The sequence below is a fragment of the Bos taurus genome, chromosome 24 (genome assembly GCF_002263795.3).
Source record: "Bos taurus isolate L1 Dominette 01449 registration number 42190680 breed Hereford chromosome 24, ARS-UCD2.0, whole genome shotgun sequence".
NCBI lineage: Eukaryota > Metazoa > Chordata > Mammalia > Artiodactyla > Bovidae > Bos > Bos taurus.
Genome location: NC_037351.1, coordinates 30,709,260 through 30,732,909, shown reverse-complemented (window position 1 = coordinate 30,732,909; position 23,650 = coordinate 30,709,260). Strand labels below are relative to the sequence as shown.

Here is a 23,650-nt window from a genome sequence, read left to right as displayed (position 1 = left end):
CAAGGGATTTCTGTGTGTTGATTTTATATCCTGCAACTTTACTATAGTCATTGATTAGTTCTAGTAATTTTCTGGTGGAGTCTTTAGGGTGTTCTATGTAGAGGATCATGTCATCTGCAAATAGTGAGAGTTTTACTTCTTCTTTTCCAATTTGGATTCCTTTTATTTCTTTTTCTGCTCTGACTGCTGTGGCCAAAACTTCCAAAACTATGTTGAATAGTAATGGTGAAAGTGGACACCCTTGTCTTGTTCCTGACTTTAGAGGAAATGCTTTCAATTTTTCACCATTGAGGATAATGTTTGCTGTGGGTTTGTCATATATAGCTTTTATGATGTTGAGGTATGTTCCTTCTATTCCTGCTTTCTGGAGAGTTTTTATCATAAATGGGTGTTGAATTTTGTCAAAGGCTTTCTCTGAATCTATTGAGATAATCATATGGTTTTTATTTTTCAATTTGTTAATGTGGTGTATTACATTTATTGATTTGTGGATATTGAAGAATCCTTGCATCCCTGGGATAAAGCCCACTTGGTCATGGCGTATGATCTTTTTAATGTGGTGTTGGATTCTGGTTGCTAGAATTTTGTTAAGGATTTTTGCATCTATGTTCATCAGTGATATTGGCCTGTAGTTTTCTTTTTTTGTGGGATCTTTGTCAGGTTTTGGTATTAGGGTGATGGTGGCCTCATAGAATGAGTTTGGAAGTTTACCTTCCTCTGCAATTTTCTGGAAGAGTTTGAGCAGGATAGGTGTTAGCTCTTCTCTAAATTTTTGGTAGAATTCAGCTGTGAAGCCATCTGGACCTGGGCTTTTGTTTGCTGGAAGATTTTTGATTACAGTTTCAATTTCCATGCTTGTGATGGGTCTGTTAAGATTTTCTATTTCTTCCTGGTCGAGTTTTGGAAAGTTGTATTTTTCTAAGAATTTGTCCATTTCTTCCACGTTGTCCATTTTATTGGCATATAATTGTTATGAGTATACTACCCAAAGCAATCTATAGATTCAATGCAATCCCTATCAAGCTACCAACAGTATTCTTCACAGAGCTAGAACAAATAATTTCACAATTTGTATGGAAATACAAAAAACCTCGAATAGCCAAAGCGATCTTGAGAAAAAAGAATGGAACTGGAGGAATCAACCTACCTGACTTCAGGCTCTACTACAAAGCCACAGTTATCAAGACAGTATGGTACTGGCACAAAGACAGAAATATAGATCAATGGAACAAAACAGAAAGCCCAGAGATAAATCCACGCACATATGGACACCTTATCTTTGACAAAGGAGGCAAGAATATACAATGGATTAAAGACAATCTCTTTAACAAGTGGTGCTGGGAAAACTGGTCAACCACTTGTAAAAGAATGAAACTAGAACACTTTCTAACACCATACACAAAAATAAACTCAAAATGGATTAAAGATCTAAACGTAAGACCAGAAACTATAAAACTCCTAGAGGAGAACATAGGCAAAACACTCTCTGACATACATCACAGTAGGATCCTCTATGACCCACCTCCCAGAATATCGGAAATAAAAGCAAAAACAAACAAACGGGACCTAATTAACCTTAAAAGCTTCTGCACATCAAAGGAAACTATCAGCAAGGTGAAAAGACAGCCTTCAGAATGGGAGAAAATAATAGCAAATGAAGCAACTGACAAACAACTAATCTCAAAAATATACAAGCAACTCCTCCAGCTCAACTCCAGAAAAATAAATGACCCAATCAAAAAATGGGCCAAAGAACTAAATAGACACTTCTCCAAAGAAGACATACAGATGGCTAACAAACACATGAAAAGATGCTCAACATCACTCATTATCAGAGAAATGCAAATCAAGACCACTATGAGGTACCATTTCACACCAGTCAGAATGGCTGCGATCCAAAAGTCTAAAAATAATAAATGTTGGAGAGGGTGTGGAGGAAAGGGAACCCTCTTACACTGTTGGTGGGAATGCAAACTAGTACAGCCACTATGGAGAACAGTGTGGAGATTCCTTAAAAAACTGGAAATAGAACTGCCTTATGATCCAGCAATCCCACTGCTGGGCATACACACTGAGGAAACCAGAAGGGAAAGAGACACGTGTACCCCAATGTTCATCGCAGCACTGTTTATAATAGCCAGGACATGGAAGCAACCTAGATGTCCATCAGCAGATGAATGGATAAGAAAGCTGTGGTACATATACACAATGGGGTATTACTCAGCCATTAAAAAGAATACATTTGAATCAGTTGAATGAGGTGGATGAAACTGGAGCCTATTATACAGAGCGAAGTAAGCCAGAAGGAAAAACACCAATACAGTATACTAACGCATATATATGGAATTTAGAAAGATGATAACAATAACCCTGTGTACGAGACAGCAAAAGTGACGCTGATGTATGGAACAGTCTTATGGACTCTGTGGGAGAGGGAGAGGGTGGGAAGATTTGGGAGAATGGCATTGAAACATGTAAAATATCATGTATGAAACGAGATGCCAGTCCAGGTTCAATGCACGATACTGGATGCTTGGGGCTGGTGCACTGGGAGGACCTGGAGGGATGGTATGGGGAGGGAGGAGGGAGGAGGGTTCAGGAGGGGGAGCACATGTATACCTGTGATGGATTCATTTTGATGTTTGGCAAAACTAATACATTTATGTAAAGTTTAAAAATAAAATAAAATTAAAAAAAGAAAATGAAAAAAAAAAAAAAGAGTCATCTCCAGCACCACAGTTCGAAAGCATCAATTTTTCGGTGCTCAGCCTTCTTTACGGTCCAACTCTCACATCTGTACACAACTACTGGAAAAACGTTATTTTCAACTATACGGACCTTTGTCGGCAAAGTGATATCTCTGCTTTTTTAATACACTGTCTAGGTTTGTCATAGCTTTCCTTCTAAGGAGCAAGTATATTTTAATTTCATGGTTGCAGTCACTGTTTGCAGTGATTTTGGAGCCTAAGAAAATAAAATCCGTCACTGCTTCTACTTTTCCCCTTCTATTTGTCATGAAGTGATGGGACCTGATGCCATGATCTTGGTTTTTTTAAATGTTGAGTTTCAAGTCAACTTTTCATTCTCCTCTTTCATCCTCATTAAGAAGCTTTTTAGTTCTTCTTCACTTTCTGCCATTAGAGTGGTATCATCAGCGTATCTGAGGTCATTGATCTTTCTCCTGGCAATCTTGATTCCAGCTTGATTCATCTAGTCCTACATTTTGCATATGAGTTAAATAAGCAGAGTGATAATATACAGCCTTGACATACTCCTTTCCCAATTTTGAACAGGTCATTCTATGTCCAGTTCTAACTGTTGCTTCTTGACCCACATACAGGTTTCTCAGGAGACAACTAAGGTGATCTGGCATTCTCATCTCTTTTAAAAATTTTCCACAGTTTGTTACGATCCACAAAAGGCTTCAGCATAGTCAATGAAGCAGAAGTAGACGATTTTCTGGAATTCTCTTGCTTTCTCCATGATCGAACAAATGTTGACAATTTGATCTCTGGTTCCTCTGCCTCTTTGAAAACCATCTTGTGCATCTGGAAGTTCTCAGTTCACATACAGCTGAAGCTTAGCTTGAAGAATTTTGCGCATATCCTTGCTAGAATGTGAAATGAGCACAACTGTGTGATAGTTTGGACATTCTTTGGCAATGGAATGAAAATTGACCTTTTCTAATCTGTGGCTACTGCTGAGTTTTTCAAAGTTGCTGACATATTGAGTGCAGCATTTTAACAGCATCATCTTTTAAGATTTTAAATAGCTCAGCTGGAATTTCATCACCTCCACTAGCTTTGTTCATAGTAATGCTTTATAAGGCTCGCTTGACTTCACACTCCAGGATGGCTCTAGGTGAGTGACCACACGATTGTAGCTACCTGGGTAATTAAGACCTTTTTTGTATAATTCTTCTGTGTTCTTGCTACCTCTTCTTAGTCTCTTCTGCTTCTGTTAGGTCCTTAGCACTTCTGTCCTTTATCATGTGCATCCCTGCATAAATGTCCTGTTAGCTCCAATTTTCTTGAAAAGAACCCTAGTCTTTCCCCTTCAATTATTTTCCTTTATTTCTCTGCATTGTTCATTTAAGAAGGGCTTCTAATCTCTCTTTGCTACTCTCTGGAACTCTGCATTCAGTTGAGTATATGTTTCCCTTTCTGCCTTGCCTTTCACTTCTCTTCCTTCCTCAGCTATCTTTACAGCATCCTCAGACAACTACTTTGCCTTCTTGCATTTCTTTTTCTTGGGGATGGTTTTCGTCACTGCCTCTTGTACAACATTATAAACCTCTGTCTATAGCTCTTCAGATACTCTATCAGATCTAATCCCTTGAATTGATTTGTCACCTCCACTGTATAATCATAAGGGATTTGATTGAGGTCATACCTGAATGGCCTGGTGGTTTCCCCTACTTTCTTCAATTTAAGCCTGAATTTTGCAATAGGGAGCTAGCTCATGATCTGAGCCACAGTCATTTAGACATACTGATGTAAAAAAAGAGACCCTGTTAGCAAAAGATGATATCTAATTAAGCAGCTGTATCTCCTATCATAGGAACCATATTTTCCTATATCTCAAGTAGTCATAGATAATTAAGACTGATATTTAAGACTGAGATATCAGGTCTGTATCATTCCCCACTCCCTATCTAATAGATAGCCAACTAGTAAATACTACAGTGAGAATATAATAAGAAAAGATGGCTATACTTCCTCCAAATTCTGTAAGATACATACCTGCAATAAACATACCCCTATGGAAGTGTACACAGCTATTTTAATAGGGCATGACAAAAACATTTTCTCTAGGCATTCCAAATGGACCTCTTTGAACCCTAAAACATGTTACTTTTCATGGTAACAGTCATTAGTTTTGGAAACGAATTTGCCAAGCAGATTATGTAGATACTGTTAGTAATCACCCAACTCATCAGTTTTCTAAGCACATGCAAAGCTACTGGCTGGTCATGAACGTCAAACAGGTTTAGGAATTGATTAATTAATGAATTCATTTCAAATTACTTTCTATACCTTACCTGTGGTCAATGAGCCATCTCCAGTTTATGCTTTTTCTTAAACAGACTACTAGTTTGAAGAACATTTTAAAGAGACACTCCATGAGTAGACTGAGCTAAAGCTGTGAATTTTCAAATGAACATTAAATATCCACTTCCACATTTTGCAGGGGGGACAAAGTTAAAGCTGCTGGAAGCGATTACCGTAGCCCTGCTGCTGTCCTGGGTAGCCTTGCTGCCCTGGGTACTGCTGCTGGGGTGGGTAGCCCTGCTGGGGAGGTGGTCCTTGGTAGGCATCTTGCTGTTGGCCATACTGCGAATTTCCTACATGATAATTGGAGAAGAGGACAAAAAGAAAATACTGAGGAGTTTGCTTAATTAACTTTTTTCCTCTAAGATGCATAGCCAACAACACAAGAACAAAATGAAATGCTATATTGATTTTTTAAAGTTAACAAAACAAAGAAAAAACTCAAACCAAACAGAAGGATTTCGGCCAAACAAACTGCAGTTAAAGCCAATTTTGCAAGGTTGAACTGCAGCATTTTCAGCGTCTCTGCCATACGAGCATTACATTTACTGGAACATCACAGTCATAAGATCATGACTATGCTAAATAAAATAAAAAAGACAAAAATTAAAGACAGCTACAAGAGCACACACTAGCTACACAAGATCAGCAAGCTGTTTCCTAGAGGCACTAAACTTATATGTAAAATTATACATATGTGAACACACAACAAGAAAAAAAATTGGATTGATGGATTTATGTTCAAATAGAAAATTTCCACTGAGGAAAAAAATTATTTTAAAATGTTTTAGTCTTTTTATGGTTGTTAGAAATGGCAAGTCATGGTTATACATTTTAAATATTTGTAAGAAAATTATTCTGATTGTTCTAGGCTCCCTGGAACTTTCAAGACAGCCAGCAACTAGTATTCTACGAGAGCTTTGCGTGGGTAGAAGTTGTCTTATGCAAGAATTTTTGTTCCTGTAGAAGGGGATATATATATGTGTATGTGTGTGAAGGTATATAGATACCTCCTTCGTAGTAATGTTGTGAGGAATCCTCATAAGGCCTATCGTAGCCTTGTTCAGGATACGACGGTTGCTGATAACCGTAATCATTATGACCTACATCAATTCGACAAGAGACAGGAAGAAACGTTAATGGCCACTGAGTGAAAACCCTAAATATATTTATACTTTCAGATAAAACTGAAAAAAAAAGAAAAAGAAATGGAAATACATAAAAAATTTCATTGCATTAGCCAAATATTTACCAAATGTGATTGCTTTCATATTGAGATAACGTGCAATTTTCTTTTTAAAGCAAAAAACAGTTTTAGAAACATTACACTTAGTCTTAACTCTGATAATCCTCATCAAGGAGGGGAAAAAAAACTTTATCTTTTATTTTTTTAAAAAAAGAAAAGGAAAGCATTTAGGCCTTTCACATGTAAATAACCTGAATTAAATTAGAATGAGCAAAGGAGGCAATTATCATATTTTGTCAAACACCTGTTCTGCTGGTCGCCAATTCCACAGCATATGCTAAAACAACGCAAAATGTAAAAGAACTCCGTAAGTTTTTTTCCCCCTAAAAGAAACTTAAATATTTCACATTCTGTATTAACTTCCTTGAAGTATTTGTATCTCAAAGTATTTTCAGATGCAAAAACATATTGCTTAATGCTGCCATTCTGGGAGTCTTTAGAAAATATTTCTAGAGTATCATAAACATACACCTTCAAAAATTAATACCGTGTTAATTGCCAGAGCACGTCTTTCATTTTAAGGCACAGTAAGTTACACCTGCAAGATGACTAGGCTTAGTCCTTTTTTTTTTTCCAAAGTAAGAATTTCATTTTTATTTGTTTGTGCACGTAGTTTTTACAGAAACTCTTACTAGGCTTAGTCCTTTTAACTTAGTTGCCCAAAGAAACTGCAGGAAAAAACCTTTCAGTTAGCTAAAATCTGAACTAAATTTTAGAAGAATACCTAATTCAGGAAGGAGGAATATAGTTATGAATAAAGATAATACTCATAGCTCTAGTATTCCAATGTTTCCAAACCACCTCCTAAATATCTACATTATAGATTGGCAACCTATGGCCTGCAGTCTAAATACAGCCAGTGGCTTAATTTGCAAATTAAGTTTCACTGGAACAGTCATACCCATTCATATTTTCTATAGCTGTTTTCATGCTACCGCAAGAGTTTAGTAGTTGAGACCAAGACCATAGGACTTGCAAAGACTAAAATATTTACTCCCTGGCCCTTTACAGAAAAAAGTTTGCTGGTCCTTAATCTACATATTTACTGGAATAAGTATCTAAATCTAGTAAGAAAACATTCAATGCTGTTTAAGAAAATTAACTGTTGCTAAAAATGAAATACTCTATGTAAATACTGGACAAATATATTAATATACATTTATGTAAAAATGATATATGGCTTAAATTTTTTAATTCCATTGTACAATAAAAGAATTATTTATAGCAACCTTAAAGTTCTGCTATTTACAAAGAAAACATCTATCTTGAATAGAAAGTTTGTATTTGTAACAATATAAATATACCTATAGTATATAAATGTAACTAAAGTTTTTCAAGGAAAAAAAAGTTAAAACAATGTCTACATGTGAAAGGAAAACAAAAAACCTCCAACATTCTAAATAACTGAGGGCAAGTAAAACATTTTTTAAAAAATATTTTCTAACCAAAATTATCCTTATTATCACTACCACTAAGAAACATATTTTGTGTGCAAAATTCTATAGGGAGTGTTTGTTCTGCCTATACAAGCAGAATCTCTGCAGGAAAAAAACAATGTCCATATAATGCTTGTGATTTACACTCTGACACAAAGTGGCAGACAATATGGTTTTTAGATACACCAGTCATATCCTCCTGCTAGTGTACATTAGCTTCTAGTCAAATGGTCTCAACATTTCAGCTTCAAGTTCTTAGTTTCTCCAAGTTTCTCTGTTAAGTAGTTTTACCTAATTATATCAAGGGAGCTTAATATAAATGAAGATTTTGGCAAATCCTTCCAACAAGGCAGATCACTTTGTAATGTGAACAGCTACCCCTATCTGATCAATTTTATGTGTCTGGATTATTTTTGCTTCAATATTGTATCATAAAATTTTCAAGCATACAGGTAAACAAAGAACTGTATGATGAAAGTCTACTTGTATGCTTGGCTAACTACTAAACACAGTACATCTTTTACTGACCATTTTTTCACAAGCCACCTTCTCGTTAAAAAATAAAATTACCATTAAACTAAATAACTAGAGTTAAAATCTGATTTTCAAATGCCTTTCTATTCTACTAACTCTATATAAACAGCTATATTATGGATATAATTTAGCCTCCAAAATTTTTCTCAAATGCAAATGATAACTAACATATATAAACCATAGTTCTTTGAGACATATGTAATATTAACTAACAGTATAAAATTTGGTAGAATACTCAAGAACTATATTCTTTGTATTTATACAATGAATAAAAGTAAATCAACAGTTGAACTTTATGGTGTATGAATTACCTCAACAAAGCTGTTTTTTTTAAAAAGCAAATCAGTAACACTTGCTTTGGTTCAAATGAACAATTCCAAATATAAAAGGATCTTCTTTTACATAAGATAGGATTTCAATGATAGAACATGTTGCCTGACAATACAAATATGGAATAACCAAGCAAAATATACTTTAAAATAGATTATAAATTAACGCCACGATTGATGCTTTAGATTACCGATGTGTTTCTAAATTTGGAAGAAACACAGTGTTAGTTTTTTCGTTCTCATTACAACGTTTTGAATAGCTAGCTACATTAATACTGGGCAGGGACAGAAAATGGGAAAGTTAACATTAGGAGAGATTACCATCAGGGTAATACTGCTGGTTCATGCCTTCTGGAGGACCTTGTCCACCATGACTGTATTGTTCCCCATAATAGTCTTCCTGGCCTGAGTACTGCTGTGGTGGGCCTGAAAAACCACAACCAGTCAAGATGTAAACAGTTTGTTCTCTGGGTCATCAAAGGCATTCCGTCTAATCTGATGTTAGGACAGATTATTTCTCAGCCGTAGATTCCCCTCCCATGCTTTGGCATCTCAGACACTTCTGACTTTTCTTACACACACACATATATAAACAAACAGCAACAACACATACCACATTTCACAGAAATCAATGTTAAGACCATACATGCAATATCAAACAACAGCAACTCAAAAAACACAAACACTACCTTTCTAAAAAGAGATTCAAACTGGCAGAAAATTAATTTCCTTTCTGGTATTAGAGCAGTTTGAAACAAATTACGGTTTGTTTCTGATCATACATTTAGTAATTTCTCAAAAATAAAATATTTTCTGCTGTAAATTAGTGAGCTTATGATAATAATTTGATGACATAACTTTTTCCCAGAAAAGAATAAATAAAACCATAAACCAGGGAGTTCATATCCACTTTTCGTGACCCTCTGTACATAGTATACCCATTACCTTTTAAGAAAAATAATAAAATATAATTTTCAAAATCAAGAAAGAAAAGGCTCTAACTTTGCCTATATGAAAAGTTTGTTAAAATGGAAAGCCTTTCGAGCACTGTGAGAATTTTTCCCCGTGGAGCCGTACCCTGTTGAGGTGGTCTATAGGGAGGGATCTGCCTCTGACCCAGCATATGATTGCCTTGGTTAACTTGACTCATCATTCCCATTGGTGGCTGCTGGCCTTGGTAATGCTGCCCACCTCCCTGGGGCATGTTGTACTGTTGAGAAGGAGGCTGCTGGTGCATCACTGGACCTGAAAACAGACAAAACATTACACACATAATTGCTGGCATTTAACTTAAACATCTTAAAAGAAATACAAACTTCTTTTATTGTCATATAGTCCCTAAACTAGGTAATTTATTGGAAGATAAACTGACTTCAAGTAATACAAGCAAATCTTTGAACTACAGTTCACGTGCCTAAAATAACCTGCAAACTAGGGAAAACAAGTGATCCACCATAGCTGATTTGAATTCCACTGGAAGAATATTGTAGCAATTTCTTAAAAAACAGAGTGGTTACAATATATGACCTTCCCAAATGCATATATGTTTCATTATGTACTATATAATATTTATCCAGACAACCTTTCCAGAAAACACAGAATCTTATGCTACATAAGAAAATATCTCAAAACAAAGAAAACCACAAAAATCACACAGCAAATGAGTACTTAAACAGAGGGAAAGAAATCTAATTCCTGGGTATGTCTTTTTCCTTTTTCAATGCCCAATCATTATGTAACAATAGGGAATCTACAAACACATGTATAAATGTACTACTTGTATCAGTGGAACTTCATACACAATTTTAAAACAAAAACCTAAGGGTCTTCTATTTTTCAACTTTGTGAGTATGTGTGTTCAGTCACGTCTGACTCTTTGTGACGCCATGGACTGCAGTCTGCCGGGCTCCTCTGTCTATGGGATTTTCCAGGCAAAAACACTAGAGCAGGTTGCCATTTCCTTCTCCAGGGGATCTACCGGACCCAGGGACCGAACTCTTTTATCTCTTGTGTCTCCTTCACTGGCAGGATGGTTCTTTACCAGTTGAGCCACTAGGAAGTTTTTTCAACTCTAAGATTTATAAACTATAACGGTCTTCCTAAAATCAAAGGCTATAAAATGCTTAATAACCTCTAACACAGTCAAAAAATACCTAGGCAGAGAATTACAATAAGCCATAGACTTAGAAATCAGAACTGCGTAGTTTCTTGAGTGAGCAATATGCAGATAGTGGAACAGCCACCGCTACAGTATCACACTGGCAACAGTAAAAATGCATCACGTGATATAATCAGCAATGACCATGAAGTTCTGTGTCGCCCGTCCAACAAAGTAGGTAGCTCAGAGGGTCACTGGGCTAAGTTACGATATGTGGAGCTCAACATTCGGACATTATAACCATTACTGCCTGAGAAGCATGTATGAGTTGTCTCCCAATTTCCTGCTTAAATAGCTACATGCCCCATCCCACCTTCACTGACTTGGGGAAAGAATTAGAGAAGTTGTACAGATAAAATTGTCCAGATGAGCCAAAAGATCACAATTTACATAAAAATTTAAAATGCAACACACCCATCTCTTTAAATATATTTCTGACTTAAAACACCAGGAACAATGTGAGCACAGAGAATTCACTCTTTTCCAATATGAAGAACTGGCTATCTAAAGAAGTACTCTATCAGAGCTAAAAATTCGTTTTTCTCCTATCTGCCTTCTTCTATTCTGCTTCTTTTCAAATTTCTTTTTCCTTCTAATTTTGTCATAAATATAAGTCTTTCAAAGGTTACTCTGGGACTTTGTTTTCAACAAGGAAGTGAACTCAATTGTAGGGATAAGACAGTTCAGTAGAGACTGGAAGGGGACAGACAATCTGACACAGAATGCACTTATGTTCACGTTTACTTCATGTCAATCACTAACAACCACCAGAGGTAAGGATCCTACCTGTCAAGTGTTCAGCCAAGAAATCCTAAGATCAAGATTATATTAGCTAATAGACATCAACTGGGAATCAGGCAAAACTCCAGTTAGATTTCAAAGCACATTTATTCCACTATTCGTCACTGCCTCTGCTCCAGCTATAGCCCAGTGAGTAGTTCAGAAGCAAATTATGCAATGAAAAAGTTTCAAAATACTACTTTAATTCAGGTTACAATTATCAAAACATTTTGTATATTGAACACTAGCATACATAATAGAATAGGCAGCATAACTGACCATTTACAGAATTCATTTCCAGTAAATGAAGGTTTTGCCTTGTCTTTCTTCTTCAACAGTGATTAAAGATCTCTTGTTTTAACAGAAGATCACTATAAAATTAAAGCATATAATATGCAGTGGAACCAAAATTAAAGGAGAAAGAAAGCAAAAACAGAACAGTTGGGGAAAAATCCAGAAAGACACAGTAATAACAAAGTTCTCAGGTTTGCTATAAAGGAGAAAAGTAATGCTAGCTTAAGCCCTAGATAGAAAAGACCATGCCACTTGAGCTTTATCTTTTGGGACTGTCAGCAGTTCCAATCCCAGAGAGCTCAATTACCACCCTTCTTTTATTTTCTGTCACTGCTCTCCCTCTAAGGATCCATGACATCACTCAAGATCAAGCCTAAAACTGCAAAAAACAGAGCAGGAGAGCACGGCTAAACACGGCACTTCCCATCTTCTTCCTTGAAGCCTTACCTATTAAAAAAAGTTACAACTTAAATTCTGATTGTTTAGAAAGCATATTGTTTTTCTTATGATAATGAAATATGTTACACTATGCCAAATAAATGTGTATTATCTACTGAGATACTAATGGAAATAAGAGCGCTAAACCTCAAAAGGCTACCCCAAAAGAAGTTCTAAAAATTTGTGCTACAGAGTAAAGATTACAAAATGAGTCTATTATAACCATTTTCTACAAAGTGTGACATTTCACATTACTATATGCTTAAAGGCTATGTTTATCTTTCACATAAACCTTTCTGACACTAAGAAGTACTATAAAGGATGATATATACAAAGATCCTACAATCAAATACTCTACAGAAACAATGTCCTATATTTTAATCATATCTTGAGATGCAAAATAATAAAACTCTAAAGTCATATCATTAATCTATGAATAATTTTAAATGAAGATTAAAAATGACAGCTAACAGTTAATGAACACTTATGGCCCAGGCATTAAGCTTAGAGCTTTATGTCTATTATTTATCCTCCTCAAACCCTATGAAACAGATAGTATTGTTGTCAACTTCACTTTATAAGTAAGAAAACAAGGCATACAAGCATTAAGACTCTTACCTAAAGTTGCATGGCCAGGAGATGGTGAGAAATCTAAACCATGCTCTTAGCCATAATATGTACCTCTCCTCCAAAGTCAAATCAGACTTCTCCAATGTAATATCTCCGAGAAAAACAGTCCTACATAACATGATCGCTGTAATAATAAAATCCTAGAATACAGTACGTTCCTTCTCTTCATCTATTATCTCTGTGTTATAGTAAGAATGAATACAAACCCATGTAGATAATATCCACTACAAGCCCATTTGCCTGTTCATCTTTCATCACCTATTGCCCACATTTTACTACTTGTTCCTTAACCATTCAATCTCAAACTAAACCATTTATAGCTCTCATTTGAAAGCATTACTAATGCTTTATTTGCAAGAAGAAAATCCCTGTATTTCAGTAAATTCAATTAGCTAACCCACTACCTATTAAAATGCCATTTAAAGTGAATAGGATTCTTTACTTACCTAAAATCTAAACCTGCCTTCATCAAGAGTTTTAAGTGGTTCATAAGACATTTAGAAAAAAACATCAAGGATAAAAGAACAAGAGCTAAGTAAGAAAATCTCAGGAGTTTAGTAAAGTCACTGTTAACTAGTGCAAACTGAGCTGAATTTCCTAGCAACCAATGAAGAAATAGAACCATGACAGATTTTATCTAGTAAAAAGAACAATTTTTAGAGAAATCCCATGAAAGTATTTAAAAAGTACTGAAACATAACAGTATCAAAAACTTTTGTTATTGTTGCTAAGCTTCTTCAGTAACACAGACCACCCTTACATGCAGTTCTTACAGTAACCATTTCTTAAGGCTGTGATTTTCAACCCTGAGTGATTTTGTCCCCAGGGGATATTCAGTAAAGTTCGGAGACATTTGTGGTTGTCTCCACAGGTGCTGGGGTTGCTACTGCCACCTAGTGGGTACAAGACAGAAATACGGCTAAATATCTCAGTGCACAGGGTAGGCCCCCCACAATAGAGATTTAGGTAACTCAACATGTCATTAGTGCTAAGTTAAGAAGTCCTGGATTCTCAAGGGCATAATTCTACATCATAGGCATCTCTACAAACTAGTCTGAGGATTAGATTATATATTTAGCTTTCTGATGATTGAAAATTAGAAAAGGGATGTGTTGTGCCTTCATAAATCTGGCAAAGCAAAAAGCTATGCAATTTCTCAGTCAACTCCTCTAAATAGTTTCAACTATACTATATAATAATATTAATTCAAAAACAAAAACCCTGTAGACTGCATCTACTGTAGACTGAAAGGAATTCCAAAAGCTCTAGATTTATGGGACACAAGTGACAATCTGCTGTGAAAGTAAAGTCCCCATCTTGCCCAAACAGGAAGCCACGGACACAGGCTATCTGAGAACATACAGCTTTGTGTCAACTTAGCATGAAAGCTGAAACTTAGGAAGCATCAGGTTCAGGAGAGATTATCCTGCCCAGAAAAACTTCAGATGGAATGGGCTATGTAAACAGGCATGACTTGGAAGATTTGTAAAATGTAATTTCTAAAATTTACCCCTAGAGATTCTCATTTAGCGGGCACGGGGTAGAGCAGACAAATCTTGTTTTAACAGGTACCCCTGATGATGCCAGTGGTCTTAGGATTACACTTTGAGATAAAGACTTCTAACAGAAAAAGCAAATCAATCATCCCCTTTTACCATAAAAGAAGCTAGATTATGGTTAACACAAAATATTTAAACCGGAGTAAAACGGCATCCCATAAAGGCACCTAAAATGTTAGTTATAAAACGAAGGCCAAGGAGTACATGTGTTACAAATACATCAAAACCCAGTGAATGAGACACTTAAGATTTTTGTATTTCATTGTATGTAAATGTAAAAAAAAAAAAACTATTAAAAGAAAAAGGAAAAATTTTTAAACGTTGTGTTCAAATGCTATGCAGACCAAAGTATTAATGGGCAAAAGTATAATAATATCTGCAAAACACTCGGAAATGCATTTAAAAAGAAGATGCCATTAATGGATGAGTAGAATACAGGAGACAACTATACAGGTACAATTCCTTCAAGTTTTCTATATGTTCGAAATTTTACACTAAAAAAAAAAACTGGGAGAAAAATTTTAAATTAATCCTAAAAGAATATACGAAGATTTCTCAAAACTCAACAGTTAGAAAATAATTCAACTAGAAAATAGGAAAAAGACATTAAGAGACATTTCACTGAAGAGGATATACAGATGGCAAATAAGCACGTGAAAAGATGTTCAGCATCACTAGCCATTGGGGAGATGCAAATTAAGGCCACAAAGAGATGTGATCTACTACTCATTTTTAGAACAGCTCAGATTAAAAAATAACTGACAATACCAAATGCTGGCAAATATCTGAAGAAAGCGGATCCCACATGCACTGTGCTGCTGGGATGGTAAAATGGGAGAGCCTACTTTGGTAATCACTTTGGCAGTTTCTAAAAAAACTGAATATATAACTGACAATAAACCACTGTAAAATAAGAGTAAACAAACCTGGCTATGACAATATTTTTTTGCCCTTCATATTTATATGGTAAAAGTACTGAAATTTCCCACTACTCTAATGTCAAGCTTCTAGATCACATCATTATCACTTGCAACTTATTAGCTAAATGAATCAAGACTTTCTTAATACTGTTCAAACAAAACTAAAGCCAGAGATAAATTAGGTCTTATGGCTAAAGAAGACAATCGCCAATAAACAGATCTCAAGTTTTCATTATTACAAAAACCCTTGGTCTCATTTTATGTCAATTATACAAATAATTATGGAATCAGGATTTTTAAATGCATCATCTCACTTAATCTTACTTAAAGAAATTAAGAAAATTAGATAGAGGTCCCATACACAGTCATCTATGGGGCCAAGACCTGGATCCAAGTCTGAAGAATTGTATAGCATACCTGGAACTTGTGAAATATATGCTTTAACACAAACATAACAATCTGCGAAAATCCTTATGTTTGAATATGTAATAAGTAAGTAAAATGGTGTTAAAATCTGGGAAGCTATAATCACTAATGCCTGGGAATGAAAAATATGCTGGTTCTATCAAATGTTAACTTTTGTTCCAGAAAGCCTACTACTCTACTCAAATTAATTAGACTTTTAAAGAAACATCTTTAAGGCACTAACTCTCCATCTTTCTGGGTTATCATGTAATATTTGGTTTCAGTTCCCATTCACTGAAAAGACAGATCTGCAGGCCTACCCCCAGGTTTTGTTCTAGACCCCAGAACAAAAGAGGCAAACCTCTGCCTCTTTGGAGCTGTATCTGAACTGCAGTGGAGCTGACGCTCTCTACGTAAGTGAGTAGATCCAACATGTAAGAAGGTGATCAACTGTGAACATGAGCCTTACTCCTAAAGTTCAAAGTGAACATCACTGAACATAACCTGGATAGTAGTTAAAATAACACAGGAAGTAGGTCGGATTAACTATTTACAACACTGTGCAGCAATTTAAGAAAGAAATTAACATTAAAAACTTGCTAAACCACTCATCTAAAAACAGTAGTCCTCATAAGAGAATATACACTAAAGGCTAAATTTAAAAATATTTGCTTTCTCAATTCATAGATATGCATAAAGCTACAACTAAAAAAAGGTAGGCACCAACTGCAATGCCACTGTCATATAAGTTCATTTAACTTATAATTTTTTAATGACCATGAATATAGTAATCAGTAAATTAAATGGGGCCAATTTTTTATTCAGCTTTTTGAAATGACATGTTTGGTGTGGTAGGTCTACATGTTTTCACTATATCAGACCTTGCATTAATTTGGTTTACTATTATTTTTCAACTTTTCAGTAAAAATTTAAAAGCTGAAAACAGCTTTTAGAGATTAATGACATCCAAAGACATTCCATAATTTCATTGCCAGAAATGATACTTTTACTATAACATTAGTACACAATGTCCCCTTTTACATTAGAACTATGAGTATAAATTATCATGCTGCTTCTCCTTCCTTTTTTAAACAATCAAAATGATAAACTGAAAATGTATCCTTTGAATTAATTTCAATCAGACTCCAAAATACATGCCAAATTTTTAGACGAGTACTTTTTTCCTCCTGAATTTCATTTTCAAAGACAGGAGGAAAAAAAGAAGGAAAGGAAAGGAAAGGAGAGAGGGTAAAAAACAAAGCCACTTCAAAAATATCAGAATAAAACACATCTAGGTCTTGACCTGCAACGTTCTATTTAGAAAACTACTATGACATCATCAAATAAAGTACCCAAATATGTCACCTAAATAATTAATAATTATTAACGTCACAAAGGTTAAATAATTGCTATTTGTTTTTAAAACATAATTATCTGGACTGGCTTTTCTCCCCTTCGTTTGTCATTGGACAGAGATTTAATCTAAGAAATCCCACTATTTCATTATTAAATATTTAATAAATTTCATTATTAAAAAGTAAGTGGTTTTAACATTTTTTTTTCTAATAGCTCTTGATGTAGGGATATGTATACAGAAATAAGCAGATAGTTAAAAGATCTCAACGTTTTGAAATCTGAATTAACTCAAAGAACAGCAAATAATATCTCAACAAATATTAACAAAAAATTTTTAAAGTAGAAAAATTTCCTTTTATAGAATATTGGTATTCCTCTAAGCTTTTGCTTAAAATATTTTAAAATGTAGTCTCCTCTAATTTCTTTCACCTATTTATCAAAACAGAAAAAATTTAATGTAAAACATATAGGTTATTTTTATAAAACTATCTAAGGAAAGGTTTTATAATAAAATAAACATTAAAACTTCAAATAAAATATATCATGCTGAACAAGTTTTTAAAAATCCAACAGGTACCACGTCATTAAAATATTTTTATAAGGAATTCCAAAATATTTTTATAAGAAATTTAACTGAAAAGTTTTTTATTTGTGATTAAGAAAGCAAGTATTGCTAAAAACTCATATAACTTTCCCTCCTTTTTCCATGGTAATTGTAATTTTCTTTGGTGGTTCTTGATTCTGAAATGTCAAAATTTAACTGAAAAACGTTATATTTGTCCTGAAGAGATTTTTTAAAACAATGGTAATTTCCTCCCTAACATCCTCTTTTCTCTTGAAATGTAGCTTTTATTTCTAAATCAGATCCTCAAAGTCATGTTTTATACAGTCTATTTTCTATTCATAAATTCAAAAATTATGAGAACAAAGAAAAAAAATAAGTTCTAAAAAAAGAAAAAACTATACATTGATACAAATATGACATTTTTCAGAAGAACACTGTGGGGTGTTGGGGGTGATGCACAAAATGGGTGAGAGAGGTTAAGAAGCACAAACTTCCAGGTATAAAATAAGTAAGTCATGGTGGTATAAAGTACACATAGGGAATACAGTAATATTTAACAATTTAGTTCAATAACATGATAAGTGGACTTGTGATCATTTCATAATGCACGAAGCTATCAAATCATTATGCTATACACCTGAAACTAATACAGTATGTTAACTGTAACTCAATAAAAGAAAAATAATTTTAATTTCAAAAACAGTAATAGCTGGTGGCTATGTTTTGAACAGAAACTCCTATAAAACTTTAACTCCTTTTCCAAAAACAGTAAAACTATTTTCTCCATACACCCTGCTGCACATGTTATTTTTCTTCTTCAAACCTTAAGTGCATGCTCAGTTGCGTCTGACTCTTTCGAGAACCTATGGGCTGTAACCTGCCAGGCTCCTCTGTCCGTGGGATTTCCCAGGCAAGAATACTGGAGTGGGTTGCCATTTCCTTCTCCAGGGGATCTTCCTCACCCAGGGTTCAAACCCAGGTCTCCTGTACTGTAGGCGGATTCTTTACCACTGAGACACCTGGGACGCCCCTTCAAATCTTAAGATGCCGTATCAATCCATGCTGCAGCAACATCCATTTTCACGCATGTTTTTCTAAGAAGTGTGCCACCATTATTACGGTGGTTGCTGTAAAGAATCACTATCGCTTATTTTTTTGCTCTCTTTCCTGGTAATCAAACTGTATAGGAAACATCTGAACCACTCCTAATCTAGCACTGACTGGATCTTGCTGTGGTTTTGAACCTTTATTTGATATAACTTAAAAAAGGAAATATTCCATAATGGGCACTCAACAACTTTCAAGGTAAAAGAATGGAACAAGTGCCAGTTCTGTGAAGCTATGTTCACTGACAATTTGTTCCATTTATCTACCTTTGTTTCTAGTGTATTTTACCAAAATTACAGAAAATATCTGCAGATTTTTAAATCACAATATATTATTTCATCAAAAATAATGATCAACAGATTAATATTAACTTCCTTTATCTGGGTGTATTTTGGTGATTTGTTTTTCATAAGCAAAATCTAGACAATTTTATTGCAAATACATTTAATTCTATCTGAGACTCTTAACCTCATCACATTTCATAATTGAAATAGCTTTAAGCTGGCAACAGGCCAAATGTTTTAACAGGCAATTAGCAGAACAGAGCGCCACTTACTGGTTTTTAGTTATTATTCACAAGAATACTTAAAAGAGAAACATGATAACAATTTCATTCTCTGAGATTGGTAATAAACTTTAATAGACTTCACACCACTCTAATAATACAAGAATACAGCAGCACCTCCACTGAACATTCTAACAACAAATTACCTTAAAATTACCTTTAATGCTGAAACACAGCATCAGAAAACATTAAATCAAGGAAGATTCAAAGAAAATTAATATATTCTTCACAAGTAAAATGAACCACAGAGCAGATGCTTTTTAAGGAGTGTACTTAATAAAATAAAATTCTATTTTCTCAATTCTCTAGGTCTAACCAAATGTTCTGCTATTCACCAATTAGCTTCAAAATCCAAAAATACGGTCTCAAACTGTCCAAAAAATATAAAAATAAATAAGCTTAAAAAGCTAAACTGAGCAATTTAATTCCTAAATGTAAAAGAAAAAAATTATTTTCAGCTGGTTTCAAACCTGATGTTCCTTTTCTGAGTATGACTTAATTCAAACTTGTTTTTTTGAAAATCAGCTAACATTTTGAAAAAACTGATTTTCAACAGCTAATGGAGCATTCTAGTCGAGAAGGGTATAAAGAAAGCTAACTTACCTTGGTTTGGCTGCATACTCATATTTGGTCTGGGGCCGTAGTTTCCCATGGGCTGTCCTTGACTCATGGTCATCTGGTTCTGTACCGGCATGCTCTGGGATGATGGCACGGAATGGTTGTAACCTCCCATGGACCCGTGGCTACTTGAAGGCATGTTCATGGAACTGTTTGTCATATTAAGTTGATTGGGTCCAGGTCCCTGCATAGGGATATGGTTGGGCCCTTGAAGAAAAGTGATCAAAACCAAAATATGAAAGTTAAACAGATGATCTATACAAAAGTACCTTAAAAAGCTTTTTTTTTTTTTGCATTAATGCAATAGTAATACCAAATAATAACTTGAGTATTTAATCAGTAGCAAAAAAAGTAAATGCTTTACTTGAATGATAGCAAATACTGTGAGGAGGACTGCTGCTGCTGCTGCTGCTAAGTCGTTTCAGTCGTGTCCGACTCTGTGTGACCCCAGAGACGGCAGCCCACCAGGCTCCCCTGTCCCTGGGATTCTCTAGGCAAGAACACTGGAGTGGGTTGCCATTTCCTTCTCCAATGCATGGAAGTGAAAAGTGAAAGTGAAGTAGCTCAGTCGTGTCCAGCTCTTAGCAACCCCATGGACTGCAGCCCACCAGGCTCCTCCATCCATGGGATTTTCCAGGCAAGAGTACTGGTGTGGGGTGCCACTGCCTTCTCCAAAGTATTGAGTATTTAATCAATAGCAAAAAAAGTAAATGCTTCACTTGAATGATAGCAAATAGTGTGAGGTGGACTACTATTCTCATTTTACAGACTAAGAAACTGATGCTTTTGAAAAGCCAGAAACATTCTAGAAAAATTAAAAAAAAAAAAAAAACAACAGTATGAAGGAGGACTTGCTTTATAAGAGACCAAAACATAGGAAGCTGAATTTAAAATGTGTAGTGCTAACACATAAATGAACAAATTAACACATCAGTGAACCTAGAGCACAATCTAAAAACTGACCCCAAAGCACAATCTGGTAAACAACAATGGTTCTGAGATTAGGTATCTGTGAGCAAAAGAAAGATAATTCAATAAGTGATGTTGTGACAACTGAGTAGACATCTGGAAAAACACAGGCTGGATTCCCTACCATGTTTTTTCTAGCAAAACTAAGTCCAGATGTAAAAGAAGAAAGAAAAAGTAAGGAAACCATAAAAGAGTCTTTCAAACTGGAGAATTTCTAAAATAAACTTAGAGTGGAAGCGCTTTTCACAACTATAAAAGATTTATAAACTAGAGTACATAAAAATAAAACATTTGCACATGACCAACAAAGCAAAATTAAATAATAAAAATATTAACTGAGAAAAAATATTTACAAGAAATAGCACAGACCAAACTAATTACTTAACATATAAACTAAGTAAGTAAAAGTCCACCAGCAGTAAACAGGCAAAGTACATGAAACATCAGTTCACACAAAAGCTTTACAAAAGGGCCATAAATATGAGAAAATTCCTTGTTTCACTTAATATAGTAAAAAGGCAAATTAAAACCATGAGATCCATTTTTAATCTTTTAGATTTGCAAAGATCAAAAGCTTTGTTCCAACCCTATTATGAAGAAAAAAGCACTTTCATACTTCATTGGAAGACTATAAATGTATAAATAAGTACTATTTTTATGTAGACCAATATGACAATAACTACCATATTATAAAATGCATATACCTTTAACCTAGCAATTTTAGTTCTAGGACTTTATCCTATAAATATACAAGTTTTTGAGTGTATATGGATATGGATACAAAACTGTAAATTTGTTTACTTATTTATATTTCACAGGCATATTCATAACAGCATAATTTTTAATACCAAAAGACTAGAAATAACCTATATTTCTATCAGAAGGAAACTGTCCAAATAAATGAGAGGCATCCATAAAAAGAATGTAATACAGTCATCAAAAACAACGAGGAAGCTCTTTATATACTGAGTGGTCTCCAAAATATACTCTTGCCTGGAAAATCCCATGGATGGAGGAGCCTGGTAGGCTCAGTCCATGGGGTCGCTAAGAGTCAGGCAGGACTGAGTGACTTCACTTTCACTTTTCACTTTCATGCTTTGGAGAAGGAAATGGCAACCCACTCCAGTGTTCTTGCCTGGAGAATCCCAGGGACGTGGGAGCCTGGTGGGCTGCCGTCTATGGGGTCGCACAGAGTTGGACACGACTGAAGCGACTTAGCAGCAGCAGCAGGTCCAATATATATCTTTATATACTCATGGTGTCTAAGGGAAATCTTTAAGAGGTAAAAATATGAAATATAATACTATCTAACATATGCTACCATTTGTGTTTAAAAGAAAAGAGAAGAAAAAAGAATGTACACCAGCACATGTTTTAAAGGGTAACTAGACACCAATGACTATCTGGAACAATGAGTCTGGGTAGATAGGGGCTGTGTGCCTTTTCGCACCTTTTGATTTTGGTACCATCAGTATATATTATCTAATTGTTTTTTTAATCAGCTAAATTTATTTTAAAGGAAGATACGTGACCAAGATCAAACAGCATATAAAGAGCACTACCACTTACAAGACAAAATATTAAAAACACAACTAAAATCAGAAATTAAAAGCCTAGATACAAATTTGTGTACAGAAAAAGGCTGGCTAAATACCGTAGAAACTTATTAAATAAAAACAATATAACTAACTGGACTTCCAATTTCTCCTACACCTAACTGTAAACTTTCTAACAATGAGTTGTTTTACAAGTTCTCCAGTATTCTGGACAACCTAGGTCATAACTGGTTGAAAATCCCTGGCTCATAAAGAGATATCTTATTCCAGATGGCCTTACACAAAAAACCAAATGTCATGTTAACAATAATTACACTGCTGCTCACTTGCTTCCTCAGCCTTTGGCGTGAATGTTACCTGGAGAAGTTGAATTGAATTCCTAATTAAAGGCACCACTATAAAAAAAAAAAAAAAAATCACAAAACTCCCCTGACTTACGAAGCTGCATTGGCACTACCCTGACAGTTTTAAAAGCAACATGTCCTGATGATCTAACTGTGGACAGAGCAAGAAGCTTCCTTCGACTACAACCAGTTCCTTCTGGCTACAACCAGAAGGAAGCAAGAAGCTTCCTTCTAACTACAACCAACAAGCTGTTATGTCTTTAATCCTGCCTCCACGTGGGGTGAGGGCCATGTGGGCCATGACTGTGGAAACCCCGGCGAGAAAGCTGCCACCAAAACACCTCACCCTCCTACATGACCAATCAATCACACATCACTCTCCTGTAAGCCAGGTGACCTGGCCTCTTCTGCTCCGTACTTTCTACATCCAAAGACCCTGAACACCAATGCTACCAACACAATCAGTTCATACTATCCTAAGGATGCTAATAATACTAATTTTAAAAATAAACTTCTCTGTGATTTTAATTTACTCTCACTATTGCTATTTGTATAATACATTCTTTATGTTAATGAAAATAACCTTTGTTTTTAGAAAGCAAAAATTCTCACATTAAATGTAGAAAACACTCCACCAAAACTTATGGGTATGGGTGTGACTATTGTTACAAAAACAAGATAATTTAAAGATACTTTTCAGATTAAAAATTCAACCCAGCAAAAAGTGTGTAAATCAGCACCTGATGGTCTGGTATTTTAAGTAGCTCTAAACTTAAAATGGATAAACAAC

The 23,650-nt window shown here is 35.0% G+C and overlaps 1 protein-coding gene across 8 annotated transcripts in view; it reads right to left on the bottom strand.

The window, feature by feature from the left end:
* Window positions 1–23,650, bottom strand: part of SS18 (SS18 subunit of BAF chromatin remodeling complex) — a 76,437-nt gene that overhangs the window by 13,324 nt on the left and 39,463 nt on the right. For 5 of the 8 annotated variants that reach the window (XM_005224072.5, XM_005224073.4, XM_059880977.1 and 2 more), the window contains 5 exons: window positions 19,977–20,198; window positions 9,674–9,841; window positions 8,918–9,022; window positions 6,062–6,154; window positions 5,225–5,344 (listed from right to left, as the gene is read on the bottom strand). In XM_005224072.5, the coding sequence (XP_005224129.1) occupies window positions 5,225–5,344; window positions 6,062–6,154; window positions 8,918–9,022; window positions 9,674–9,841; window positions 19,977–20,198 (708 nt within the window). 8 annotated transcript variants of the gene reach the window in all.